The sequence below is a fragment of the Osmerus eperlanus genome, chromosome 8 (genome assembly GCF_963692335.1).
Source record: "Osmerus eperlanus chromosome 8, fOsmEpe2.1, whole genome shotgun sequence".
Lineage (NCBI taxonomy): Eukaryota > Metazoa > Chordata > Actinopteri > Osmeriformes > Osmeridae > Osmerus > Osmerus eperlanus.
The window spans coordinates 13729547-13752092 of record NC_085025.1 but is presented as its reverse complement, the minus strand read 5'-3'; the positions used below and the strand labels follow the sequence as shown (position 1 = coordinate 13752092).

Here is a 22546-nt window from a genome sequence, read left to right as displayed (position 1 = left end):
AGCCATTCATCAAATAGCCAGTAGAAGGCGATATAGCTCTATTGTTTCAAACAACAGCACGAAGTAGTACAGTAACTTGTGATCAAGAAATTATAAACAAAGTATATGTCACTGATACTAAAGAAGACTAACTGATTGATTGGCCTACTCAATCACTGACTGACTAGCTGACTGGTTGACAGGTTCATCCATAGCTCCAACAGAGCATTGTCAGAATGATAAAACATGATGGTTCGTGACGTGTGAGACAGGAGTTTGATCAAGACCTGTGCTTGCTCGGTGCTGTAGGCTTATCACAATTGGATTTATAACACAGTATCAATCAGTGATAAATACAAGTGAACTGAAAGGACAACTCACTATTTGGCTAAAACAATAATCTTAAGAGTGAGGAGTGGGATGGACTGCACGTGGTGACGGATTAAAATGATTGCCCTTTTGTTCCACTGACTGATCACACTTTAATTAGATCAACACTGTCAAATAGCACGGCCCAATAGCAAATAGGAAAGATATAAGCCTAAGCGTTGCCATCTAAAGGTGCGATTTGAAAAAAAGGGTTACAAGAATCACCTACGGCCTAAACTACTGGCACGGTATCTCAAACACGCACACACGCACGCACGTCTATGGCAAAGTACAGACTGGTCGGGTGACCACTGGGTGCCGCCTCTGGATGAAACACGGAAGAGTTCATTCAAGAAATTGGGAGAGAGCGAGGCGGAGAGAGACCGAGGGAGAGAGAAACACGGAGCGCGCTGGTGCAGTTTCAGTAATTACGAAATGTCTAGGACCAAGTGAAGACGAGGCAAATGCACCCACTTAAAAACTTTCGTTGTGTGTCTCTGGACTGCTGCTGAAATGTCGGGAAACGAAAAACTTTACGGATTCTTTGTAGTTTTGTGGATACTTTCAGCGTTCGGTGAAAACCTCGGTAAGCGACTGTGTATTTAGGACAGAAATGCGCTACCCTCTTTGATGTGTGTGGTATATGTAGCATTCAGATGAAATTGGATATGTTGAGGAAAATGCAATGTCCTTTTTCTGTAGTTTTGTAAACTTGTAAACCCTGATCGCTTGCTTGCTCAGTTAGCTCGACATGACGGCAGATGAGGGGTTAACGCATTGTGTGGCATGTTCAGCTAGCCTGGAGCGTTCTTGTTTTAGTAACCTGCTATTGGAGTTAAATGCAGCATATTGCAACAAATGGCCTACTGTCGGCTTAGTTCAACTCGAACGTATGCTATAACACACTGGTAGCATCCTTTAACACAAATTCCACTTACTACACCACTCAGTAAAAGTAAGCTACAAAAGTAGCATAAGGTGCTGTTACAGTATTCATGACTAGCCTTGGTTTGTGTGTGTGTGTGTGTGTGTGTGTGTGTGTGTGTGTGTGTGTGTGTGTGTGTGTGTGTGTGTGTGTGTGTGTGTGTGTGTGTGTTAGGCCTATATGTTTACATACTTTAAGTTGGCAGTTACTGTGTTGGAGAGAAGCCAGTTGGCTTTCGTGGTGTCATGTTGGACAGGTCCGTTTCTGATAACAATGTTCTCTTAAACATTGTGTCATCAGTATCCTGTTATATTTGCATAGATCCTATAATCTATTCTGCTGACACACAATTTCATAGATACATTCTGTACTGTACTCATATCTTGCCTAAATACAGTACACATCCTCCCCCAGCCCCCACCCAGCCTCTTTCAACCTCAAGTCAGTGGGAGTCAGATGGCTGAGCGGTGAGGGAGTCGGGCTAGTAATCTGAAGGTTGCCAGTTCGATTCCCGGCCGTGTCAATTGACGTTGTCCTTGGGCAAGGCACTTCACCCTACTTGCTTCGGGGGGAATGTCCCTGTACTTACTGTAAGTCGCTCTGGATAAGAGCGTCTGCTAAATTAAATTTACATTTAGTCATTTAGCAGACGCTCTTATCCAGAGCGACTAAATGACTCAATGTAAATGTAAGTCTTTCCACTCCCAGCTGTCACGACGTGAGGTGGGGTTGGACCCAAACGCAGGGGAGTCGGCAGGCATGGCAGAAACAAGGGTTTTATTCTCAAAACTGGGAACAGATAGGGTACTCACACGGACAGGTATGGTAAGGACAAGACAAAGACTGGACACAAAACAGAAACCTAAATACACAGAACCAAACGACACACAGGTGGACACAATAACGCTAACGAGAACAGATGAAGACAATGACAGGGAAACACTAGGGCAGGGCAAAAAACTGAAACCGGGGGGTGCACGGCTGTGGCCGTGACACCCAGCATATCCACCCAGACACTTACGATCATCTGCTTCTAAGTATCCCAAACTCCTCTTCCCCTGGCCTCTCCCAGCTTCCCCATCTTTTACTCCTCTTTAACCCATCTTCACCCAGCCTCCCCTAGCTTATCCTAGCCTCCAGCCTTTCCTTGCCTCCCCAGTCTCCCCTAGCCTCCCCCTAGCCTCTCATAGCTTCCAATAGCCTCTCCTACCCTCCCCAGCCTCCCCCAGGCGCCTCAGCCTGACAGAGAGACTAAGAGGAGAAGCGGAGCAGGTCTTTGTGGCTAAGCTGCTGAGGCATTGTCTCTGAACCAAGGGAACTCCTCTCAACAATACCCCTGGAGCGCCACCACGCATGCCTTAACACACACACACACACACACACACATTAAGACCCACTCACTATAGAGGTCGAACCTTCCCAGGGCTCGAGCTGCATGTGAGAGTCAGTGAGGTAGACAGCGACGAGGCAGGAGGATTTGATGCTTCTCTAACCTAATTGGATGGGTCATGCACGGTTCAAACAATGGTCCACGTGCTCAACATCACGCAACAGCCCTATTGGTGTGCTGAACAGTGTAGAGAACCAGTGTGTCTATGTCTGTCTGTCTGTCTGCCGGCCTGTTCATTCGTGGGTCTTTCCGTCTAGATGGAGTGTTAGCCTAGTTGTAAACAAGCCCCATATTTGTCGTGCTATGGCCATGTGGCCTAGCCACCAGCCAATGAATAACTACACGCTGACCAGTGCCTGTTTGTGGTTGGCCCAGGCTGCTTTTGGGAACATGATCTGGAATCAGTTAAGTCCACATCTTCACCTCCTGTGACCAGTGCTGGGACTCCACCAAGCACTGCTAAACCCATCATTGTTCTCCATGTCCCGCTTTCTCAGCTTGCCCCCTGTGTGTCCCACACAGTCAGTCAGCCCGTCTCTAACATGAACTGATGTGTGTGTGTGTGACTGGGTTCAATACTACCATAGCTTACCGATGTGTGAATGATGTCATCATGCTTATTACCTTCGCCCCCATGGTGGGTAGCGACATCACTTCCTGTTGATGTTTCTCTGTCGTGTTCCTTTTTTTTTCCGGTCCCACCTCGCATCTGGTCTGAGTTTAGCCCCCTATTTTGGACCACAAAGGCAACTTTGTCAGCATGTGTGTGTGTGTGTCTTAGTTTGTCTGTCTGTGTGTGTGTGTGTGTGTGTGTGTGTGTGTGTCACTCTCGCTGCCATCTCATTTTCTACTCTGGTCTGTGGTCTCAGGGCCAGCTGAGGTGAAGGTTCCAGAGAGTTTCTGTGAGGTTATTGAACTGGGAAGGACTCTGTATGTAGTTGTAGCTAGTTCTAATGTGTGTGTGTGTGTGTGTATGTGAGTGAGTGAGAAAGAGAGAGAAGGAGGGATCTTCAGCTGCTGTGAGGCCCAGAAAGGCCTGTTACTGCTTCTGTCACAGGTGTGAATACCACACCCTGGGAACCTCATTACACACTCGCACACATTCACAGACAGACCCACACAGTACACACACAGGTGTTATTGGAACACCATGGGAACCTCCATGGCGCACACACACAACACTACCAGTTCTTTAATGAGGGAATGAATTCCACACCTTCTACACAAAGGTTTCGGCGTTCGCTGAAACAGCTTACACAACAACTAGATAGATAAACGACCCGTAACTGGCTTTAACACATACAGCAAGTAAATAAGACTGGCATGTTGAAAACTTAGTTCAGACTGCACAACTTTGAGATATCAAGCATTAAAGTTTCCCATCAACAGCCCCTGGGCTATGTCAACATGCTGTAGTTGCAGAACGTTTGGTCCAGACTTGTCTGAACATGTCTTCCACCCAGCGTTAATACTTATAGAGGGGGTGCTGTTCGTATTTTCCTTTAGCATTGGTTAATAACCCCCAGAACAGCAAGCATTGTGACCATGGCCCAATGTCGTAATTCTGTCGTAGATGACAGAATGCCATCAAACCCCTCTCTCTTTCTCTCTCTCCCTGTTCCTCACTCTCTCATTCCTCGTCTGTCCCCCAGATGACGGGTGTGGCCACGCGGTGCTGGGCCCAGAAAGTGGTGTGTTGTCGTCCAGGAACTACCCTGGGACCTACCCCAACCACTCCTGGTGCGAGTGGCGCATCCGGGCGCCGGAGGGCTCTAGCCTGGTCCTGGCGCTGGCCGACCTGGACGTGGAGGCCACCGACTGCGAGGGGGACTTTCTCCGGGTCGTCAAGATGGGCTACGGAGGGGAGCATGGTGAGTTGGCTGTATTGGACATTTGGCCGTAGCTTTCTTAAGCTACATTTACATTTAGTCATTTAGCAGACGCCCTTATCCAGAGCGACTTACAGTAAGTACAGGGACATTCCCCCGAGGCAAGTAGGGTGAAGTGCCTTCTCCAAGGACACAACATCATTTGACACGGCCGGGAATCGAACCAGCGACCTTCTGATTACTAGCCCGATTCTCTAACCGCTCAGCCACCTGACTCTCTAAAGCTAAAGGCAGGCCGGGTTCGGGCCTGTCTTAACACTCTAAACTAAAGCCTGTTGGGCTAGAGGTGTTGTAGATGTTAGCTGTGTTACAGGTGTTAGCTGTACTAGAGCTCTGTGTTTGTGGTATAACAGGTGTTAGCTATGTTACAGTTGTTAGCTATGTTAGCTGTGTTACAGTTGTTAGCTGTGTTAGTGCCATAACAGGTGTTGGCTGTGTTTGCTTTGTTTCGAGGTGTTAGCTAGCTTAGCGACATCCACCACACAGCTCCTGTACAGCTCCGAGTCCCTGGAGCCTCCCCGGTCAGAAGCACATGTCAGCTCTGGGCTCCTCTGTGCTTACACCCTACAGGAGGACAGAAGTACTGCGGCAACTTGCGCTCCAATCCCAGAGAGATCCTGACCGCCTCCAGTCACGTCACAGTCCAGTTCCAGAGCGGACAGCACCTGTCTGGACGAGGGTTTCTGCTCTCCTACTACACAGGAGACCCCAAAGGTGGGACTCTCTCACACACACACACCCACACACACAAACTAGCCTACCGTAGTCTCTTTCTGTTCTCTCCTCTTCTAATGCTGGTTCCCCAGGGAAGGAGGGGTAGACTTCCTGTTGTGATGCTCATGTCCTGTTGTTGTGCCCCTGCTGGGGTCCCACTTCCTGAAGCCACTTTCTCTCTCTCTCTCTCTCTCTCTCTCTCTCTCTCTCTCTCTCTCTCTCTCTCTCTCTCTCTCTCTCTCTCTCTCTCTCTCTCTCTCTCTCTCTCTCTCTCTCTCTCTCTCTCTCTCTCTCTCTTTCACTCTCTCACTCTCTCCGTCACTCACTGACTCTTCTTATTCTTCCCTTTCCTCTCTCTGGGGTACAGTATTTTTAACCCTCATTGTCTCTCTCCCCTGTGTCTCCACTCCACCCCCATCCTCTCTCCCTTTCAGATCTACTGACATGCTTGGACAAAGGCAGCCATTTCCAAGCCTCCAAGTACAGGTACGGAACTGGAGTTGTACTGAGGCCCACCAGGTTGCCAACAAGTTAACAAGTCCTTTTGACTTTTTCAGATTAAATGTATGGCACTTTTATGCTTTATTGGAAAGTGGCAGTTTGAAGTAGACAGGAAAAGCAGAGTAGAGAGAAAGTGTGTAAAGCCTCAGCCAATCGGCAATAGCTGTACCCGGTGAGCGACCAGGGTGCCCCAAGTTAACAAGTATTCATGTTGACGAGATGAGGTCATCCAATGCCAGGACGGAGCCCAAAACAGGATCCTGAGTGTCTAGCTGGTGATATGGGAGCGTTTTTCAAGGACAGAAATGGTGGACCCTCTTTAGCTAATGTTCCGAAAATCACGTTATCAATTTGGTGGGCAGATGATGGATTTTTGTGGATTCAGAGCCCAGTATGGTCCCTAGGAGGCCCTAAGTGTGATCTTCTGGTAGGACCACACCTGAGACCAGGGTCCTCCAGACCTTCTGGTCTTCTCCATTCCTCTGTGGTGGGACCAGATCAGGCCTGCTGTCTGCACCTGCAGGGATGGGTCACCTGACAGGAAGAGGCTTCCCTCTCAACCGCTTGTTGTTCTATTGTTGTCTACCCAAACAGGAAGTACTGTCCGGCAGGATGTCTAGGTGTGGCCGGGGACGTGTCTGGGGACATATCTCAGGGGTACAGACATGTAAGTGACACTGCATCTTTCTCCTCGTCATCATCATCACCACACTTGGGTTCTATTCTTCACACACATCCAGTTGTAAAGGACTGTGTAATCTTTTAATATGTACTGTGTGTTCTTGTTTAGTAGGTTACATCACAGAGTTAGTCAAGCCTCAGGCTGTGTGTGTGTGTGTGTGTGTGTGTGTGTGTGTGTGTGTGTGTGTGTGTGTGTGTGTGTGTGTGTGTGTGTGTGTGTGTGTGTGTGTGTGTGTGTGTGTGTGTGTGTGTGTGTGTGTGTGTGTGTGTGTGAGGGTTTTTTTGTTCTGGTTTGCTAACCGAGTTTTGGAAGAGGAGATTTCCACTGTTGCCGGGTGTTTTTCAGTGTGTCAGCACAGAGGGTTGGAAGACATAATCTTCTAGAACATTCCAGCCACTGATGTTTTGGGCTCAGGGCCACTCAGGGTGTTCAGGAACACCAACACAGCAGAGCATTTAGGGCTTATTTCACCTACTTTAGGCATACTTAATTTTTCAAAAGAATGATTGGACAGACTGAGTTTAAGCAGGCTCCACCAGCATTGCTTTTTCCAGAGTTAATCAAAATCAATTCCAATCAATCAAAAACACTCAAGTCATTCAGAGGGAGCCACTATCTGCAGCTCCAGTCTGCTGCTCTGGTCTAGCCAGGGGGGATGGGGAGGGGGGGGATTACTGGGGGGGAGGCCTGGGGGAAGGGTAGTTTCCAGGGCTCTTTTGAGGTCCAGTAATTATATAACCTCCTTAGGTCCAGCACTCCCTCCCTCTCTACATCCCTCCTTCTACCTCTCTTCCCTCCCTTTCTCCCTCCCTTTCTTCCCTCTGGGGAGTGATCATGTCTATTGACAGTGTGACAGCAGAACAACAATAACAGTTCCCCTGGCTTACAGGCATCCCAGCAGGAGAGAGATGGGGATGGGGGGGGGGGGGACTCCCTCACCCAGCCTCAGCCTCCACACTCCCTCACCCAGCCTCAGCCTCCACACTCCCTCACCCAGCCTCTGCCTCAGCCTCCACACTCCCTCACCCAGCCTCTGCCTCAGCCTCCACACTCCCTCACCCAGCCTCTGCCTCAGCCCCCACACTCCCTCACCCAGCCTCTGCCTCAGCCCCCACACTCCCTCACCCAGCCTCTGTCTCAGCCTCCACACTCCCTCACCCAGCCTCTGCCTCAGCCCCCACACTCCCTCACCCAGCCTCTGTCTCAGCCTCCACACTCCCTCACCCAGCCTCTGCCTCAGCCCCCACACTCCCTCACCCAGCCTCTGTCTCAGCCTCCACACTCCCTCACCCAGCCTCTGCCTCAGCCCCCACACTCCCTCACCCAGCCTCTGCCTCAGCCCCCACACTCCCTCACCCAGCCTCTGCCTCAGCCCCCACACTCCCTCACCCAGCCTCTGCCTCAGCCCCCACACTCCCTCACCCAGCCTATGCCTCAGCCTCCACACGTCCTTGTCCCTGCGATTGATTAGGCCAGATTGGCCATTGTACCAGTTGGCTTGGGTGGGTGGGAAGGGCGGAGGGATGAAAGGTTGGCCTAGATAAGTAGGAGATGAAGCTACGGTAACAGAAGGTGATAATCCGCTCTCTGCACACTGTCAATAAAGGCTGTCAACAGCATCAGACCAACCGGACAGAAAACCGGGAGTTCGTTAGATTGGGGCGTAAAACATGCGCGCTACAACACCTGTTTGAAGTGGCAACACAATTAGGAAGTCTTGTTGCTAATGGTCCGTGGGGACGGAGGTTGTAGAGCAGATGATCCATGCTGAAAGAAAAGCTTAAATTGAGGAGGAACAGACTGTTTTGTTCACTTGTTACCATGACCGCTAACAGCAGGGAAGTAGCTGACTTCCCTGTGTGTGTGTGTGTGTGTGTGTGTGTGTGTGTGTGTGTGTGTGTGTGTGTGTGTGTGTGTGTGTGTGTGTGTGTGTGTGTGTGTGTGTGTGTGTGTGTGTGTGTGTGTGTGTGTGTGTGTGTGTGTGTGTGTGTGTGTGTGTGAGCGGGGGGGTTGCTGTAATATGTATAGAGACTGGGACGTGTGTGTGTGTGAACTTCCAGCAGCAGCAGTTGTTGGTCTGAGCTTGATAATCAATGTTAAAGGGTTTAATATATACATTTTTCTTCCTATTTCTCTCTTTTTCTCCCTTTCTTTCTCTCCCTTTCTCTCTCTTTCTGTCGGTTTCCTCCCTCCCTCTCTCTGCTCCCCCCAGACGTCAGTGCTGTGTAAGGCTGCACTCCATGCAGGGGTCATCCAGGATGAGCAGGGAGGATGGGTCAACGTGGAGACCCGCAAAGGCCTGAGTCATTACCCTGCCATCAGAGCCAATGGGATCCAGTCCAAGGAGTAAGTACAGGCCAATCGCTTGAGGTCCAAACTTCACCCTTATTTCTGTCCTGGTTATGAGGGAAGGTTCATCTAGCTCACGCCATCTTCTCCTCCTCACGGTCAGTTAATTCTCTCGTGTCGTTTGTAGGTTAATTCTATGGTCGACCCTGACCTTGGCTTGGCCTGTCCGCTATGTTGTAAAGAGTTTGACACGATGACCGAAGAAGCTAACGGAGGCGTAGCATTGCTCCATTCAACTCAGTGGAGGGGCGAGGTAGCTTCTCGCTAACGCCAGACCTGGTTTGTCTGACTTATGGCTGCTGTTGTCTGGGAGAGGAGAGGGGGATGGGACAGAGAAAAAGAGGAAGAGAATAACTGACTCGTCCGTCTCTGGTGATTAAGAAGCATATCATGCATATTATGTCACAATTTTATTACATTATTATATTATAATGTGGCTCATAATAAAATCCCGACAATATTAGGTTAAAACTTGAATGAGGCACACTTCCCTCAAATATCCTGTATTCCGAGAGGGTGAGAGGAAGGGAGGGGAGTGTTTAGAAGAGGGAGGGAGGGGGAGGGTAAGGGTTTAATCACCAGTGATGAATGATTCATACTGGGCTGATTTGATTAGTCAGACACATGTATGGAAGGTCTGTGAGTCCGGACGGTTGCACATGGTGTCTGGATCCATTCACGCAAATGTGGTGGGTGACATTTTGTGACATTTCAAGGCTCAGGTTTCACCAATGACCCTTTATTGATTTACCCTCCTTGACACGTATAGACCGGCATTCACCGATCAATCACTCTGCAAACTTGTTAATGTCATGTCTGCAGGGGAGCTAATCTCCACAGTACCAGAAGGGGGGGGGGGGGGGGGGTTGAGGCCCTCAGGGTTGCCAGGTTTGTGGGAGATTTTTTATTTTGCGTGCGCTTAAATTGCCCAAGGCCAATATCTCTCTAGGAACTGATAACATCAAATAATATTTCTGGGTGAGACGGACACACACACCCACACACACACACACACACAAGGCTCAAAGCCGTGGAGCTCTCATGCGTGAGAGCTTCCAATTCACTTGATTTCTCAGGACATGTCCGAACAGGCTCTGAAGTAGAGGGCTCCGCCAGCCCTGTGTTTAGCTGATGGAGTTCGGTCCTCCTGCGGCACAAGTTCTGTCACTCCCCTCCCTCCTGGTCTGTCCATCCTTTCTTTCCTTCTGTTCATCCCCCCTGTCTCTCCTCCTCCCTCGCCAACCACTCTCTCTCTCTCATCCTGTCCCCATCTACCCCCCAGCAACCCTCTGCCCCTCCCTGTCTCCTCGGCAATGTTCCCCCCCGGCAGGAGGGGTCGAGGTAGGGAAGGGGGGGGGGGCACGGCAGAATACCGGGGCCGTGTCAGAACTTGACGGCGCCTGGGAGCACCGCACGCCGTCTCGAGCGTGGGGAATGTGCAAAAAGCTCCCAGGAGGGTCTGGATGAGGTTCGAGCGGCGCTGTCGCGACACGTCCCTCCCCACTTCCCACCCCCCCCCCCCCCCCCCCCATAGGCAGCAGAGATCCCCCCCTCCCATCACCAGATACATCAAAGCCATCTGACGCGGCAGCTGAAGGTGAAAGTCGGCGCCCGCTCAAATACGTTTGATCTTCTGTGTGTGTGGGTGGGGGGGGGGGGGGGGAGAGGTGGGGGGGGGGGGAGGTGGGGGGGGGGGGGCAGGAGTTAAAAGTACTCCATGCCGTCACCACACCTCTTTAATTGTCGGATATAAAGTTAACAACCACGTCTGATGTGGGAAGCGCTTCCTAGACCCCCGAATCTAGGACGCGTGTGAAGATGAGAGGGGGAGGGGGAGGGGGATCAGAGAGGATGACAGGAGTGGGGAGGAGGGGGGGGGGTGATAAAGAGATGAGAGGAGGAGATGATGATGATGGCGATGAGAGAAGGAGGATAGATGATGCAGGATTACAGGAGCATGAGGGGAAGCTGAGGTGTGTGTGTGTGCCACTGTGACCTCCCTGCTTCGGGTCTGGGGACTGGGGAGGGGAGAGGGTTAGGGTGAAGACTGGTGTTCACACAACCGCTCTATTCCCAGTTGTCAAATGACCCCCCCCCCCCCACTACCACCAACAGGGGAGGAGAGCAGGGTCTACCCAGAGCACAGGGGAGAGGAGGGGAGGAGGGGGAGGAACCGTTCCACTGAGATCACAATGCCTGTCCTTCTGTGTTCCTCCACAATGGCACCACATCGTTTATTTCAGGAACTGTGGACACGGAAACTGAAAGGCCAGCACTGATATCTCTCTCTCTTCTCTTTCAGTGGCTCTTTGTCCGATGTTCTCTTCACCTTCGTCACTGATGGTAAGAGGATCATTAGTCTTGCTCTAATGCTCTCTGTGTGTGTGTGTGGCCTGATATCTACACTCCCATGTTATTTCATTAGACCAAGCACTAGCTGCTCTCCTAGCCCCGGATAAAACACCGCCTGGCTTTGTTTAGTTCATCAAATCAAAATGCTTGAAGAGTCGTTATTCACAGTCAACGAGCTGCCAAGCAGGGTGCACTGTACGTTAGGAACGGTTGAAGACAAAGGGAAAGTTTAATCCCCCCCCCCTGCCCACACACTCTCTTATCACATCTCTCCTATGTGGTTGATGATGTTTGAGTCTGATAGTGTTTCAGTTGAACTGTTCTCAACTTGTACAAACAGGCTCACTCCCCCCCCCCCCACACACACACACACGCGCGCACACACACACTGTTGTACTTGTTTTCCTTTTTACATTTAAGATTCTTATATGTTTATCGTGTGCACCTTCATGCCACAGTAAATTCCTTGTTTGTGTGAACTTGCATGGCAAATAAATCTGATTCTGACACACACACACACACACACACTCTAGGAACACTCCCATAACATGTTCAGCTCGCCGCCCTCATGGCAAAGATAGTCAAAATGCACCTGTACAGGACAGCTAGTCTTTGACTAGTCACTGGCAGGGGCGTCGTTAAACCCTTTTTACTGGGTGCTACGTGCCCTAGTATAAATCTGCTGTGCCCCAGTAAAATCTAAAGTTTGAGTTTTAACAATTTACTTTTAGTCCGTCCATTAATTTAGATTGATAATAAAAAATAAAATAAAAAATACGCAGTAACTATTGATGTCCCTGCCAAAGTTGATATCAAACTTGCGTCCCTGAACTGTTGTGTAGTGAGTTAAGCAAGGGGAGTTTCTGTAGCCTAGTAGTGCATTGTGCGCGGCACGCTTGGAAGAAAAAAAAAGGGATATGAATAGGGGCCTGTGCCCCAGTAGAGTTTGATGTCTAACAACGCCCCTGTCTCACTGGTGTTCACCGTGGGGTTCCATTAGACCAACATCCTTTTCCATTGACTTGACCTGACCTTGTATGCAGTCTGTTATGCAGCCTGCTAGTTTTATCTATCGAAACACGAGATGAGCGCCAGGGCTTCCATGGGGCAAACGAAACGTCGTCGAATGTCTGCAAACACGGACGACACGCCTGGCGCCCAAGCACGAGGCGTCTCTCTCAAAGAAACAACGGCTCCGACAGGCTCTTCTGTCCGCCCTCGCGTAGCTGTTCTCCAGTGGACTGGCGCTCTTCACGCGTCACCTCCAAAACAGTCGGCAAACGTCACTCATAGGCTTTCCTGGTTTTCCTCCCGCCTTTCTCTCCGTCGACCACGTCAGGCATGACCGTGGTCACGATGGAATCCCACCGCCGGCGACAACGGCCTCGACGGAGTGTAGGCGAGAGTCCCAGTACGGAGGCGCGAAGACACCGATCCGTACACAGAGCAACATCCCAAACAGACCCCCCTCCCCCCGAGTCTTACACACCTACGTCGTCACAACGCTCTATCCTACGGGAGTCATAGACGAGTCATGGGCCTCAACCATATCTTTTAGGTGTATGTATGGCATGGCGGAGGGTTGAGTCACATCCCATGACTGCTCTGACAACAAGACTCTCAGAGGAAGCGGGTTGGACAATGACGGAGAGGGGGTGGGGGGGTAAATCTTTTACACAGCCTAGGAGTGTTCTGTGCCGCTATAACAGCCATGTGACTCCAGTTAAGGAGGCAGATGTGGAGTTTTAAGACGTCTCCTCTGTTGTTGTCCAGTGCGCACGCACACACACACCACACGAGCCATAAGTGGTGGAGTTATGGCTTCCACATGCTTTCCATTATGGTGATTCGCCGCCGACATAAAGGAGAGAAACGGTATTCACCCCCCTCCCTTCATCCCTCCTTCCTCACCAGCGCTTTGATTGAGTTTACAGTTGGGCATTAATTTTCCTGACTTCCTCTCTAGCCAAACACAGAACAACTCATTCAAGTTACCATTTTATTTTATTTTTTCTATCGGTATTCTCATGGTATTTTCTCCTCTTCCTCTTTCCAGATAGTTAGAGAACTATGAGCAGAGCCTTCAAACATTTAAATCTTGGTTCTCTTCACGTTCCTGCCTCTGGTCGTGGTACTTCCATAACTCAACCAGATTCTCCTCTCTCTCTCTCTCTCCTCAGACTGTAGGAACGGTTCGGTGCTGCGACCCATCTCCCGTACCTTCAGCTCGCGCTGGCACAAGGAGGCGGAGCCAGGACAGACACAGGACCGGACAGCCAATGAGAGCAGCGACTCCTCCAGGGTGGAGGCCCCGGAGCCCTCTGGGAGGGCTGGAGGAGCGGGGGCGCTGAGGGGGCGCTCCTGGGGGGCAGGGGAGGACAACAACAGTCTGCCGTGGCTCCAGATGGACCTGGGAGAGAAGAAGAAGATCACGGGTGAGAGAGGGTTTCCTCTGCTTGTTCCCTTGCCTGTTCCCTTGCCTGTTCCCTTGCCTGTTCCCTTGCTTGTTCCCTTGCCTGTTCCCTTTCCGGGTTCCCGTGCTTGTTGCCTTGCTTGATCCCTACTCCCTCTGTCCCTACCTCACCTCACACCCCTCTGCTTAGGATTGGGGAGCTTTAGCTTGTTTTGGTTTGACCAGGAATGTTGTTTCACAAAGGGAGTTCAGCGAATGGAGATTTGGGCTCACACACACACACACACACACACACACAGACTGTGGACCCTCCTGCTTGGATGCCTATGAACCTCCCCTGACTCCAGCGTTGACAGACACAATGTGTCCTCTGTCCTCCTGTTGTGAGGATGCTTCCCGTCCCTGGGCTCTGCTTAAATATAGGAGCTGCTCAGGGTCTTGTCAGTCTGCTGTGTGGAGGCCGTTTCTCTTGACTTCGAGCCTCCCTGACTCCACTCTGCCCTCCCTGACACCACACTGCCTCCCTGACTCCACACTGCTTCCCTGACTCCATACTGCCTCCCTGACTCAACTCTGCCCTCCCTGACTCCACTCTGCCCTCCCTGACTCCACTCTGCCCTCCCTGACTCCACCCTACCCTCCCTGACTCCACACTGTAATTTCTTCCTCTACACTGACTCCACACGGCCTCCTAGACATGCTGCATGGCTCCATCAGAGAATGGCCGCCTTTGTGGCCAACCACAGTCATTCGTGGTTACGGAGGGAACAAGGATGCCATTAGAGTGTGATGTGATGAGAAGGAGAAAGCTCTGTTGTGGTTGGCACATGTTTGTTGTGAAACCTCGTAGGGACCCAGTCATCCATCGCCACGCCCCTTCCGCTTGCCACGCCCCCTCCGGAACTCTGATCCCAACCAATGAGGCTCTGCCTTATTTGGTGCGTGTGTAAACGACTGTGAACTGAGAGCTCTAATCATGTGCAAGGCCAGGGACCAGTAAGAAACCAGATCCTCTTTGGGCCCAGATTTATTTAGTCCCATGGAGGATTACGGATCGTTGAAGCACGGTGGCCATTGTTTATGATGGCTTTGATACATCGATTCATCTTCGGGACCTGCGTGTTAGGGTTAGGGTCACTCCTGTTAGCGTCGTGTTACATTTACATTTAGTCATTTAGCAGACGCTCTTATCCAGAGCGACTTACAGTAAGTACAGGGACATTCCCCCGAGGCAAGTAGGGTGAAGTGCCTTGCCCAAGGACACAACGTCATTTGGCACGGCTGGGAATCGAACTGGCAACCTTCAGATTACAAGCCCGACTCCATCACCGCTCAGCCACCTGACTCCGTGTTGACGACTGATGTCCCGTCGATTCTGATTCCTCTTGATGTCCTCACAGGGATCATCACCAGCGGTTCCACGGCTGGCCACGTCAGGAGCTACAAGGTGCTGTACAAGGAGAAGAACCGCTGGAAAACCTACACGCAGAACAGCAGCTCCGATTTCACGGTGAGCTCCTAGTTCCCTAGTTAGTTTCCTCCAGGATCACAATGACTCGGATTGAGAGACTTTTTGCTCTTGTTGGTTAGTTGTATTGGTTTCAAATTCTTGTACTCGCTGTGAAATATTTTACTGTTGATTGTTTTTTCTACAGGTACACTCTTGTGGGGAGGTTCATGTTGTTCAATTGTAACTTATTTAACTGCATGCTCTTATGGTTCTTCCCTTTGGCACTTTTTGGGTTTTCCACAATGTACAGTTAGGTCCATAAATATTAGGACATTGACACAATTTTCATCATTTTGGCTCTGTATACCACCACAATGGATTTGAAATTAAACAATCAAGATGTGCTTTAAGTGCAGACTTTCAGCTTTAATTTCAGGGTATTTACATCCAAATCAGGTGAACGGTGTAGGAATTACAATACATTTTATATGTGCCCCCCCCCTTTTTAAGGGACCAAAAGTAATTGGACAATTGGCTGCTCAGCTGTTCCATGGCCAGGTGTATGTTATTCCCTCATGGGAGTTCGTTATTTCATTGACAAGGAGCAGATAAAAGTTCTAGAGTTCATTTCAAGTATGGTATTTGTGTTTGGAATCTGTTGCTGTCAACTCTCAATATGAAGTCCAAAGAGCTGTCACCATCAGTGAAGAAAGCCATCGTTAGGCTGAAAAATCAAAACAAACCTATCAGAGAGATAGCAAAAACATTAGGTGTGGCCAAATCAACTGTTTGGTACATTCTTAAAAAGAAAGAACGCACTGGTGAGCTCAGCAACACCAAAAGACCCGGAAGACCACGGAAAACAACTGTGGTGGATGACAGAAGAATTCTTTCCCTGGTGAAGAAAAACCCCTTCACAACAGTTGGCCAGATCAAGAACACTCTCCAGGAGGTAGGCGTATCTGTGTCAAAGTCAAAAATTAAGAGAAGACTTCACCAGAGTAAATACAGAGGGTTCACCACAAGATGTAAACCATTGGTGAGTGTCAAAAACAGGAAGACCAGATTAGAGTTTGCCAAAAAACATCTAAAAGACCCTGTACAGTTCTGGAACAACATCCTATGGACAGATGAGACCAAGATCAACTTGTACCAGAATGATGGGAAGAGAAGAGTATGGAGAAGGGAAGGAACTGCTCATGATCCAAAGCATACCACCTCATCAGTGAAGCATGGTGGAGGTAGTGTTATGGCGTGGGCATGTATGGCTGCCAATGGAACTGGTTCCCTTGTATTTATCGATGATGTGACTGCTGACAAAAGCAGTAGGATGAATTCTGAAGTGTTTCTGGCAATATTATCTGCTCAGATTCAGCCAAATGCTTCAGAACTCATAGGACGGCGCTTCACAGTGCAGATGGACAATGACCCGAAGCATACTGCGAAAGCAACCAAAGAGTTTTTTAAGGCAAAGAAGTGGAATGTTCTGCAATGGCCAAGTCAATCACCTGACCTAAATCCAATTGAGCATGCATTTCACTTGCTAAAGACAAAACTGAAGGGAAAATGCCCCAAGAACAAGCAGGAACTGAAGACAGTTGCAGTAGAGGCCTGGCAGAGCATCACCAGGGATGAAACCCAGCGTCTGGTGATGTCTATGGGTTCCAGACTTCAGGCTGTCATTGACTGCAAAGGATTTGCAACCAAGTATTAAAAGTGACAATTAGATTTATGATTATGTTAGTTTGTCCAATTATTTTTGGTCCCTTAAAAAGGGGGGGGCCACATATAAAATGTGTTGTAATTCCTACACCGTTCACCTGATTTGGATGTAAATACCCTGAAATTAAAGCTGAAAGTCTGCACTTAAAGCACATCTTGATTGTTTCATTTCAAATCCATTGTGGTGGTATACAGAGCCAAAATGATGAAAATTGTGTCAATGTCCAAATATTTATGGACCTAACTGTATGCTTCATATTTTGGGTGCTCGCAATGTTTGGGGCTATCTCGTTGTTATGATCAGTGACCTATGCTCTTTTGTAAAGCTCTCTCTTGGAAGTCGCTTTGGATAAAACGTCTGCTAAATGCATAAATGTAAATGTAGTTCGGAGCTCCTAACCCACTGACTTCTAGCCCTTTGAAGTATATTTCGTACGCATTCTAACCCCCTCCACCCTTGCCCTCCTTCAGGTGTTGGAGGGGAACCAGGATAGTGTCCACGACACCAGGACCAGCCTGCACCCCCCCATCGTGACTCGCTCCCTGCGTCTCGTCCCCCTCACCTGGCACCAGCGCGTCGCCATGACGGTGGAGCTGCAGGGCTGCACGCACCTCGGAGGTACGTCCTCTCCTGACCGCACCCTGACCATGACCCGACCATATCACACCCTGACCATATCATACCCTGACCCGACCGTACTCCCAACCGTAACCTGACCACACTCTGACCACAACCCGACTTCCATCGAACCACGAGCAACTGAACATAAGTGTGAGAGGTTGACCGGTCCTGTAACAGCGGTTACACATGTAGGTATCGAGGTAAAAGGGAAGTATTGAATAACAAACAGCACTGTATAAGCCCTTGACAAGGAACGTCACCTTTCCAGTGAATTCAGAACTATTCAACGTCGTGGGGAAGCAGGATAGTATCAGGTGGTGTTTGATGTTTGGGGTGTTAACCCCTGTTCTCCCCTCCTCCCTCCCCTCTTCAGTCAACGTGTCGTCCCAGGTGACGTTGGAGACCATGCCAACCAAGCCCAAGCCACCAACGGTAGGCCAAGAGATGACTGAGCCTGTTCCCTCCCATGCAGACCTAGGTAGGTAGGTGTGTGTGTGTGGGTGTGTGTGTACTTGTGTGTGTGTGTGTGTGTGTGTGTGTGTGTGTGTGATGGTACCAGCTGACACATTCTCTCCTCTCTCTCCTCAGTGAAACTGGTGATCATCATCGTTCCTACAGTCTTATCTGTGGTGCTGTTATTGACCGGGGTGTGTGTGTGCAAAATGCTGCAGAAGTGAGTGACACACACACACACACACACACACTTCTGTCTGTCCCTGTAGCTCAATCTGGTGTGTTTGTCTGAAACAGGAAGAAGACCAAAGAGAGCTCCTATGGATCCTCTGATGTCCAGACAGGTTGGTTATCTCAAACCGTTGTATTGGTGTGTGTGTGTGTGTGTGCGTGCGTGCGTGCGCGCGCGCGCGCGTGTGTGTGGTAAAAGCAGAGAATGCCCAGGCTTGTCTCTAAAACAGGCAGCGTGAGTCCAACTGCCAGATTCACACACTAACCCTCTTTGTCTGTCTGTTTGTCGTTCTGCCTGCCTGTCTGTCTGTCTCTCTGCTTGCCTGACTGCCTGTCTGTCTCTCCTCCTGCCTGATTACCTGTCTGTCTCTCCTCCTGCCTGTCTGTTTTTCTGCCTGCCTGTCTATTCCTATGATTGCCTGTCTGTCTCTCCGCCTGCCTGGTGGCCTGTCTGTCTCTCCTCCTGCCTGCCTGGTGGCCTGTCTGTCTCTCCTCCTGCCTGTCTGTGGGCCTGTCTGTCTGTGGAAAATGAGAGAGTCCAGTCATGACATCAGGACATGTAGGAGCTGCCCAGGGTGTTATCAGTTTGCTGTGTGGAGGCAGGTTCTCCTTACTTCGTGCCCTGCTGCCTCCCTGACTCCACGAGGCCCTGATCGTTTTAACCCCTTTCTCCCCTGTGGTCCCAGGCTGTTGGAAGCAGGTGAAGCACCCCTGCACCAGACACCAGTCTGCAGAGTTCACCATCAGCTACAGCCCCGACCAGGACCCCACACACAAACTAGACCTGGTCACCAGCACCATGGCAGGTCAGAGGAGACACACACACACACAACCCATACACACACACACATGACCCACACCATACACCCCCCCCCCATTCACACACTTACACAGAAAGACAGACACACACGCACTCTGCATAGGGCTATGTGGTTATGTGTGGGTTACTGGGGTCAGATGGCTGAGCGGTTAGGGAGTCGGGCTATTAATCAGAAGGTTGTTGGTTCGATTCCCGGCCGTGCCAAATGACGTTGTGTCCTTGGGCAAGGCACTTCACCCTACTTGCCTCGGGGAGAATGTCCCTGTACTTACTGTAAGTCGCTCTGGATAAGAGCGTCTGCTAAATGACTAAATGTAAATGTAACACAACGCTAACAGGAGTGACCCTAACCCTAACACGCAGGTCCCGAAGATGAATCGATGTATCAAAGCCATCATAAACAATGGCCACCGTGCTTCAACGATCCGTAATCCTCCAGGGGACTAAATAGATCTCGGCCCAAATGACTACATGTAAATGTGTGCTTCTGCTCCTCCTCTCCAGAGTGCCAGCAGCCCTTGATGATCGGCATCGGGACCGTATCCAGGAAAGGCTCCACCTTCCGGCCCATGGACACCGACGTTGCCAGGGACGACGGCAACGACCCGGCGACCCATTACGACTACCTCCACACGTCCAATCAGTACGCCCTGCCCCTGACCAACCAAGAGCCCGAATACGCCACGCCCATCATCGAGCGCCACACCTTCCGCAAAGACGTCGCCTTCCTCTCCGACCCGTACAGCGTGCCGGGCGCCGTGCTGCCCAGGAGCCCTTCCCACAAGGCCGTGGAGAGCGGGGGCCCCAGGAGGCCAGGGGTGGGGGCACCAGTGGGGTACCAGACCCCCCAGGTGAAAGCAGACAGGGGGAGACAGAACTCTGAGGGGGTGTACGACTGCCCCAAAAGGACCCAGGGCAAGGGGCCTTCAGAGTACCAGAGGCCCCAGGCCAAGCCCTCGGCCCTGGAGAGCTACTCCAGCCCCAGGGACTGTGTGAGGGCGGGCTTAGCCCACCCAGGAGTGAACCCCCTCAGACCCAGCCCTGAGGGCAGCTCTGGAGGCTCTGATCTGGGATCTACTCGTTAGGTCTGGAGGGTACTTGACTCGCTCAGGTCAGACGATCTGGGGATCGACATGGCGGGTCTGCGTGGACTCGGATCGGGTGACCTCTACTGTGATTTATTTCCTTAAAAATAATTTTAAAAATCTGTTCCACTGGGTAAGATTCATATCTTCGATAGAGTGTATAAAGAAGGAAGGGATTCTGGACATTGGTTACCAAGGTAAAGTTACAGACCATCGATGTGAGGTACCATGTGCTTCCTTCTTTATAGCTTTCTTTGCCACCACCCCCCCCTTCCCAGGACCGGACCCCCTCTCTGAGCTGAATGTGGCCAGCTGGGAGAGTGGGGAGGGGGCATTCGGGGGGGGGGGGGGGGGGGGGATCATAAACCTGCTGCCAACCTTCCTCCCCGTGAAACGTCCATCTTGTCAACACAGCGAGGGCCTCAGTCGTAGGAGGGGTGGACGTGCCGTGATGCCGAGGCTGTGCCATCGCCCTGCAGACCGCTCTGGACAAGACTGTCTTTAGAACAGAGGGAGGAGGGAGGAGGGGAGCTGAAAGGCTCAGTGTCTCCCTGGACACACTCATCTACAATCAGGCCCTTGTGGCTGCCGTCACAGGTGGGCCTAATGCCAACGCCTGCGTCTCTCTCTCTCTCTCTCTCTCTCTCTCTCTCTCTCGCTCCCTCTGTTTGCCTCTGTGTACTGTATCTATGTCTCTCTCTCTCTCCCCCCCCTCTCTCTTTACATCTGTGTCCGGCTGTGTCCCGTGCCCCGTCTCTCTCCGCCGGATGCGTCCTGAGGCTCATTGGTCAGTCTGTGACAGGACGACAGGAGAAAGAGAGAGACAGAGAGAGAGACACAGAGAGAGAGAGATGTTTTTAAATTCCCCTCATGTTGTACTGGACTGGCCTTGTGCTGGAGTCTGTCTGCCTGTCAAGCTGCTGAGACTGAGTCCCGCTTCAGTAGAGCAGAACTATCTGGAAACGAGTCTGGGAGAAACTGGATCAGGACCGCTGTAGAGTTCAGTCTCGCTTTGAGTCCTAATGGGGCCGTTCTGGGTCTCGGAAGACCAGCCCTACCTGAAGAACTGGAATCCGGACTACTTCTTTTTTCTAAATGGATGTCGAGTTTCAGCCCTGAGAGCCCTGAGTGCTCTGCTGGGCAAGAGGAGGCTTGACGTACGCGTGAAGGATTTCCGCTGACGCTGCAAGAATCACCTGGAGCCGACACGGGCAGCCTGCCAACACACGACGAGACACACACCACATGTACGCGTTTCTGTGAAATACTTCTGGTGTGTTTCTCACTGGGACTGGGATGGGGACGGGGGGGGGGGTGTATGTTATTACAGGACTGTGTCTCATTTGCCAAATTATGATTTTTTTGCTCTTGTCCACACGCTCTCCCCCAATGTGTGTGTGGATGACTCTCTATCCTCCCCTCCTTGAAGAGATCACTGTTTGACTCGATGAGTGCGGCTATGGCTGCTCTGGTCAGTGTAGCTCAGTGACTACCTCAGTAAGGGGAGAGACTGATAGACTCGTATTTATAGCGTAGTGTATTTAAGCATTGTGGGGTTCTTCAGGACTGTGAAGAGTAGTGTGTGTGTGCGTGTGTGTGTGCGGACAGGGGAGTGTATCTGTGTACGGTTGCCTGTAAGCTGAGCCCTCAATAAAAACCAACCAACCGACCTCCTGCCTTTGTGTTTTTTCCCCTGGTGTGTGTGTGTGCGTGCGTGCGCTTTCTTCAGCCGTGATCGTCAGAACCCCATAGCTCGCCACATTCCAGAATGGATGCCGCATTCCAAAGCAACCTTTAACCTCAGGACGTCTCTCCTTGACTTCTGGCTGTGCCTCCGGCTTGCTACACTACGAACGGTCTGGTCCTTCTCTCGGTCCTATTCTTGGTTATGTCGAGACGGGATCTGGTGGAGGTGTAGACCTCAGCACTGGCCTCTCGGCACCCTTTGAGGATGTGACATTGCCCCCCCCCCCCCCCCCTCACACACAGTCTGTGTGCTGGAATGTGACAGTTTGGTGTCAGCGGTGAAGCAGCTGATTCTCACCAGTCTCTGCTACTGCGGCCCAGTCCTGCTGCTCTGCTGTGTGTGTGTGTGAGAGAGAGAGAGAGAGAGAGAGAGTGTGTGAGGTCCAGCCTGTTCACACAGCAGTGTGGACCTCCGTTTCCACCTTCGCTTACAGCCTCTTCCTCCTCGGGGCGACATGAAGGCAGCTGCAGCCAGCCTTCTCTCTGTCTGCGCTCTGCTCTGCTCACATTCCTGTCATGTCTCTTCATGCAGGCCTGAGTCTCAGGACCCTTCACGGTTCCAGCCTGGAACCCCCGCAAGCTACCGCTGCCCCCCCCACACATCCATTAGTGCCAACGTCAAGCCACATCAGGGTCTGTCAAATACGAGGTGATGTTGACTCCTCTTCCAGGTGGCTTCTGGTTAACTATTCCAGGTGGTTGACTTATTTGGGGGGGTGTTATCTAGATTTAATACCTGATGGGTTGCTATGGGATCCAACAAAGCCATGCTATGAATACAGTGTTGCAGAATACCTGTATTTCTAACTGGTGTGGGATGTGGAGGAAATATTTCTGGATTTTGACGTAACGTC

The 22546-nt window shown here is 50.8% G+C and overlaps 1 protein-coding gene across 3 annotated transcripts; it reads left to right on the top strand.

Moving 5' to 3' along the window:
- The first annotated feature begins 517 nt into the window (after window positions 1-517).
- Window positions 518-21635, top strand: dcbld1 (discoidin, CUB and LCCL domain containing 1). 3 transcript variants are annotated; one of them, XM_062467617.1, is made up of 16 exons: window positions 518-934; window positions 4316-4534; window positions 5123-5266; window positions 5701-5752; window positions 6362-6434; window positions 8662-8795; window positions 11101-11141; window positions 13331-13585; window positions 14964-15073; window positions 17207-17354; window positions 17731-17835; window positions 17946-18030; window positions 18108-18154; window positions 18728-18847; window positions 19366-21074; window positions 21116-21635. In XM_062467617.1, exons 1-15 carry the CDS (start codon window positions 862-864, stop codon window positions 19944-19946), a joined length of 2187 nt encoding a protein of 728 aa, XP_062323601.1. In that variant the 5' UTR covers window positions 518-861; the 3' UTR covers window positions 19947-21074; window positions 21116-21635. The 3 variants fall into 3 exon arrangements, with proteins under 3 accessions (XP_062323601.1, XP_062323599.1, XP_062323600.1); XM_062467615.1 differs by having other exon boundaries at window positions 519-934; window positions 5114-5266; XM_062467616.1 differs by having other exon boundaries at window positions 519-934; window positions 5114-5266; window positions 19366-21635.
- Window positions 21636-22546: the final 911 nt, after the last annotated feature.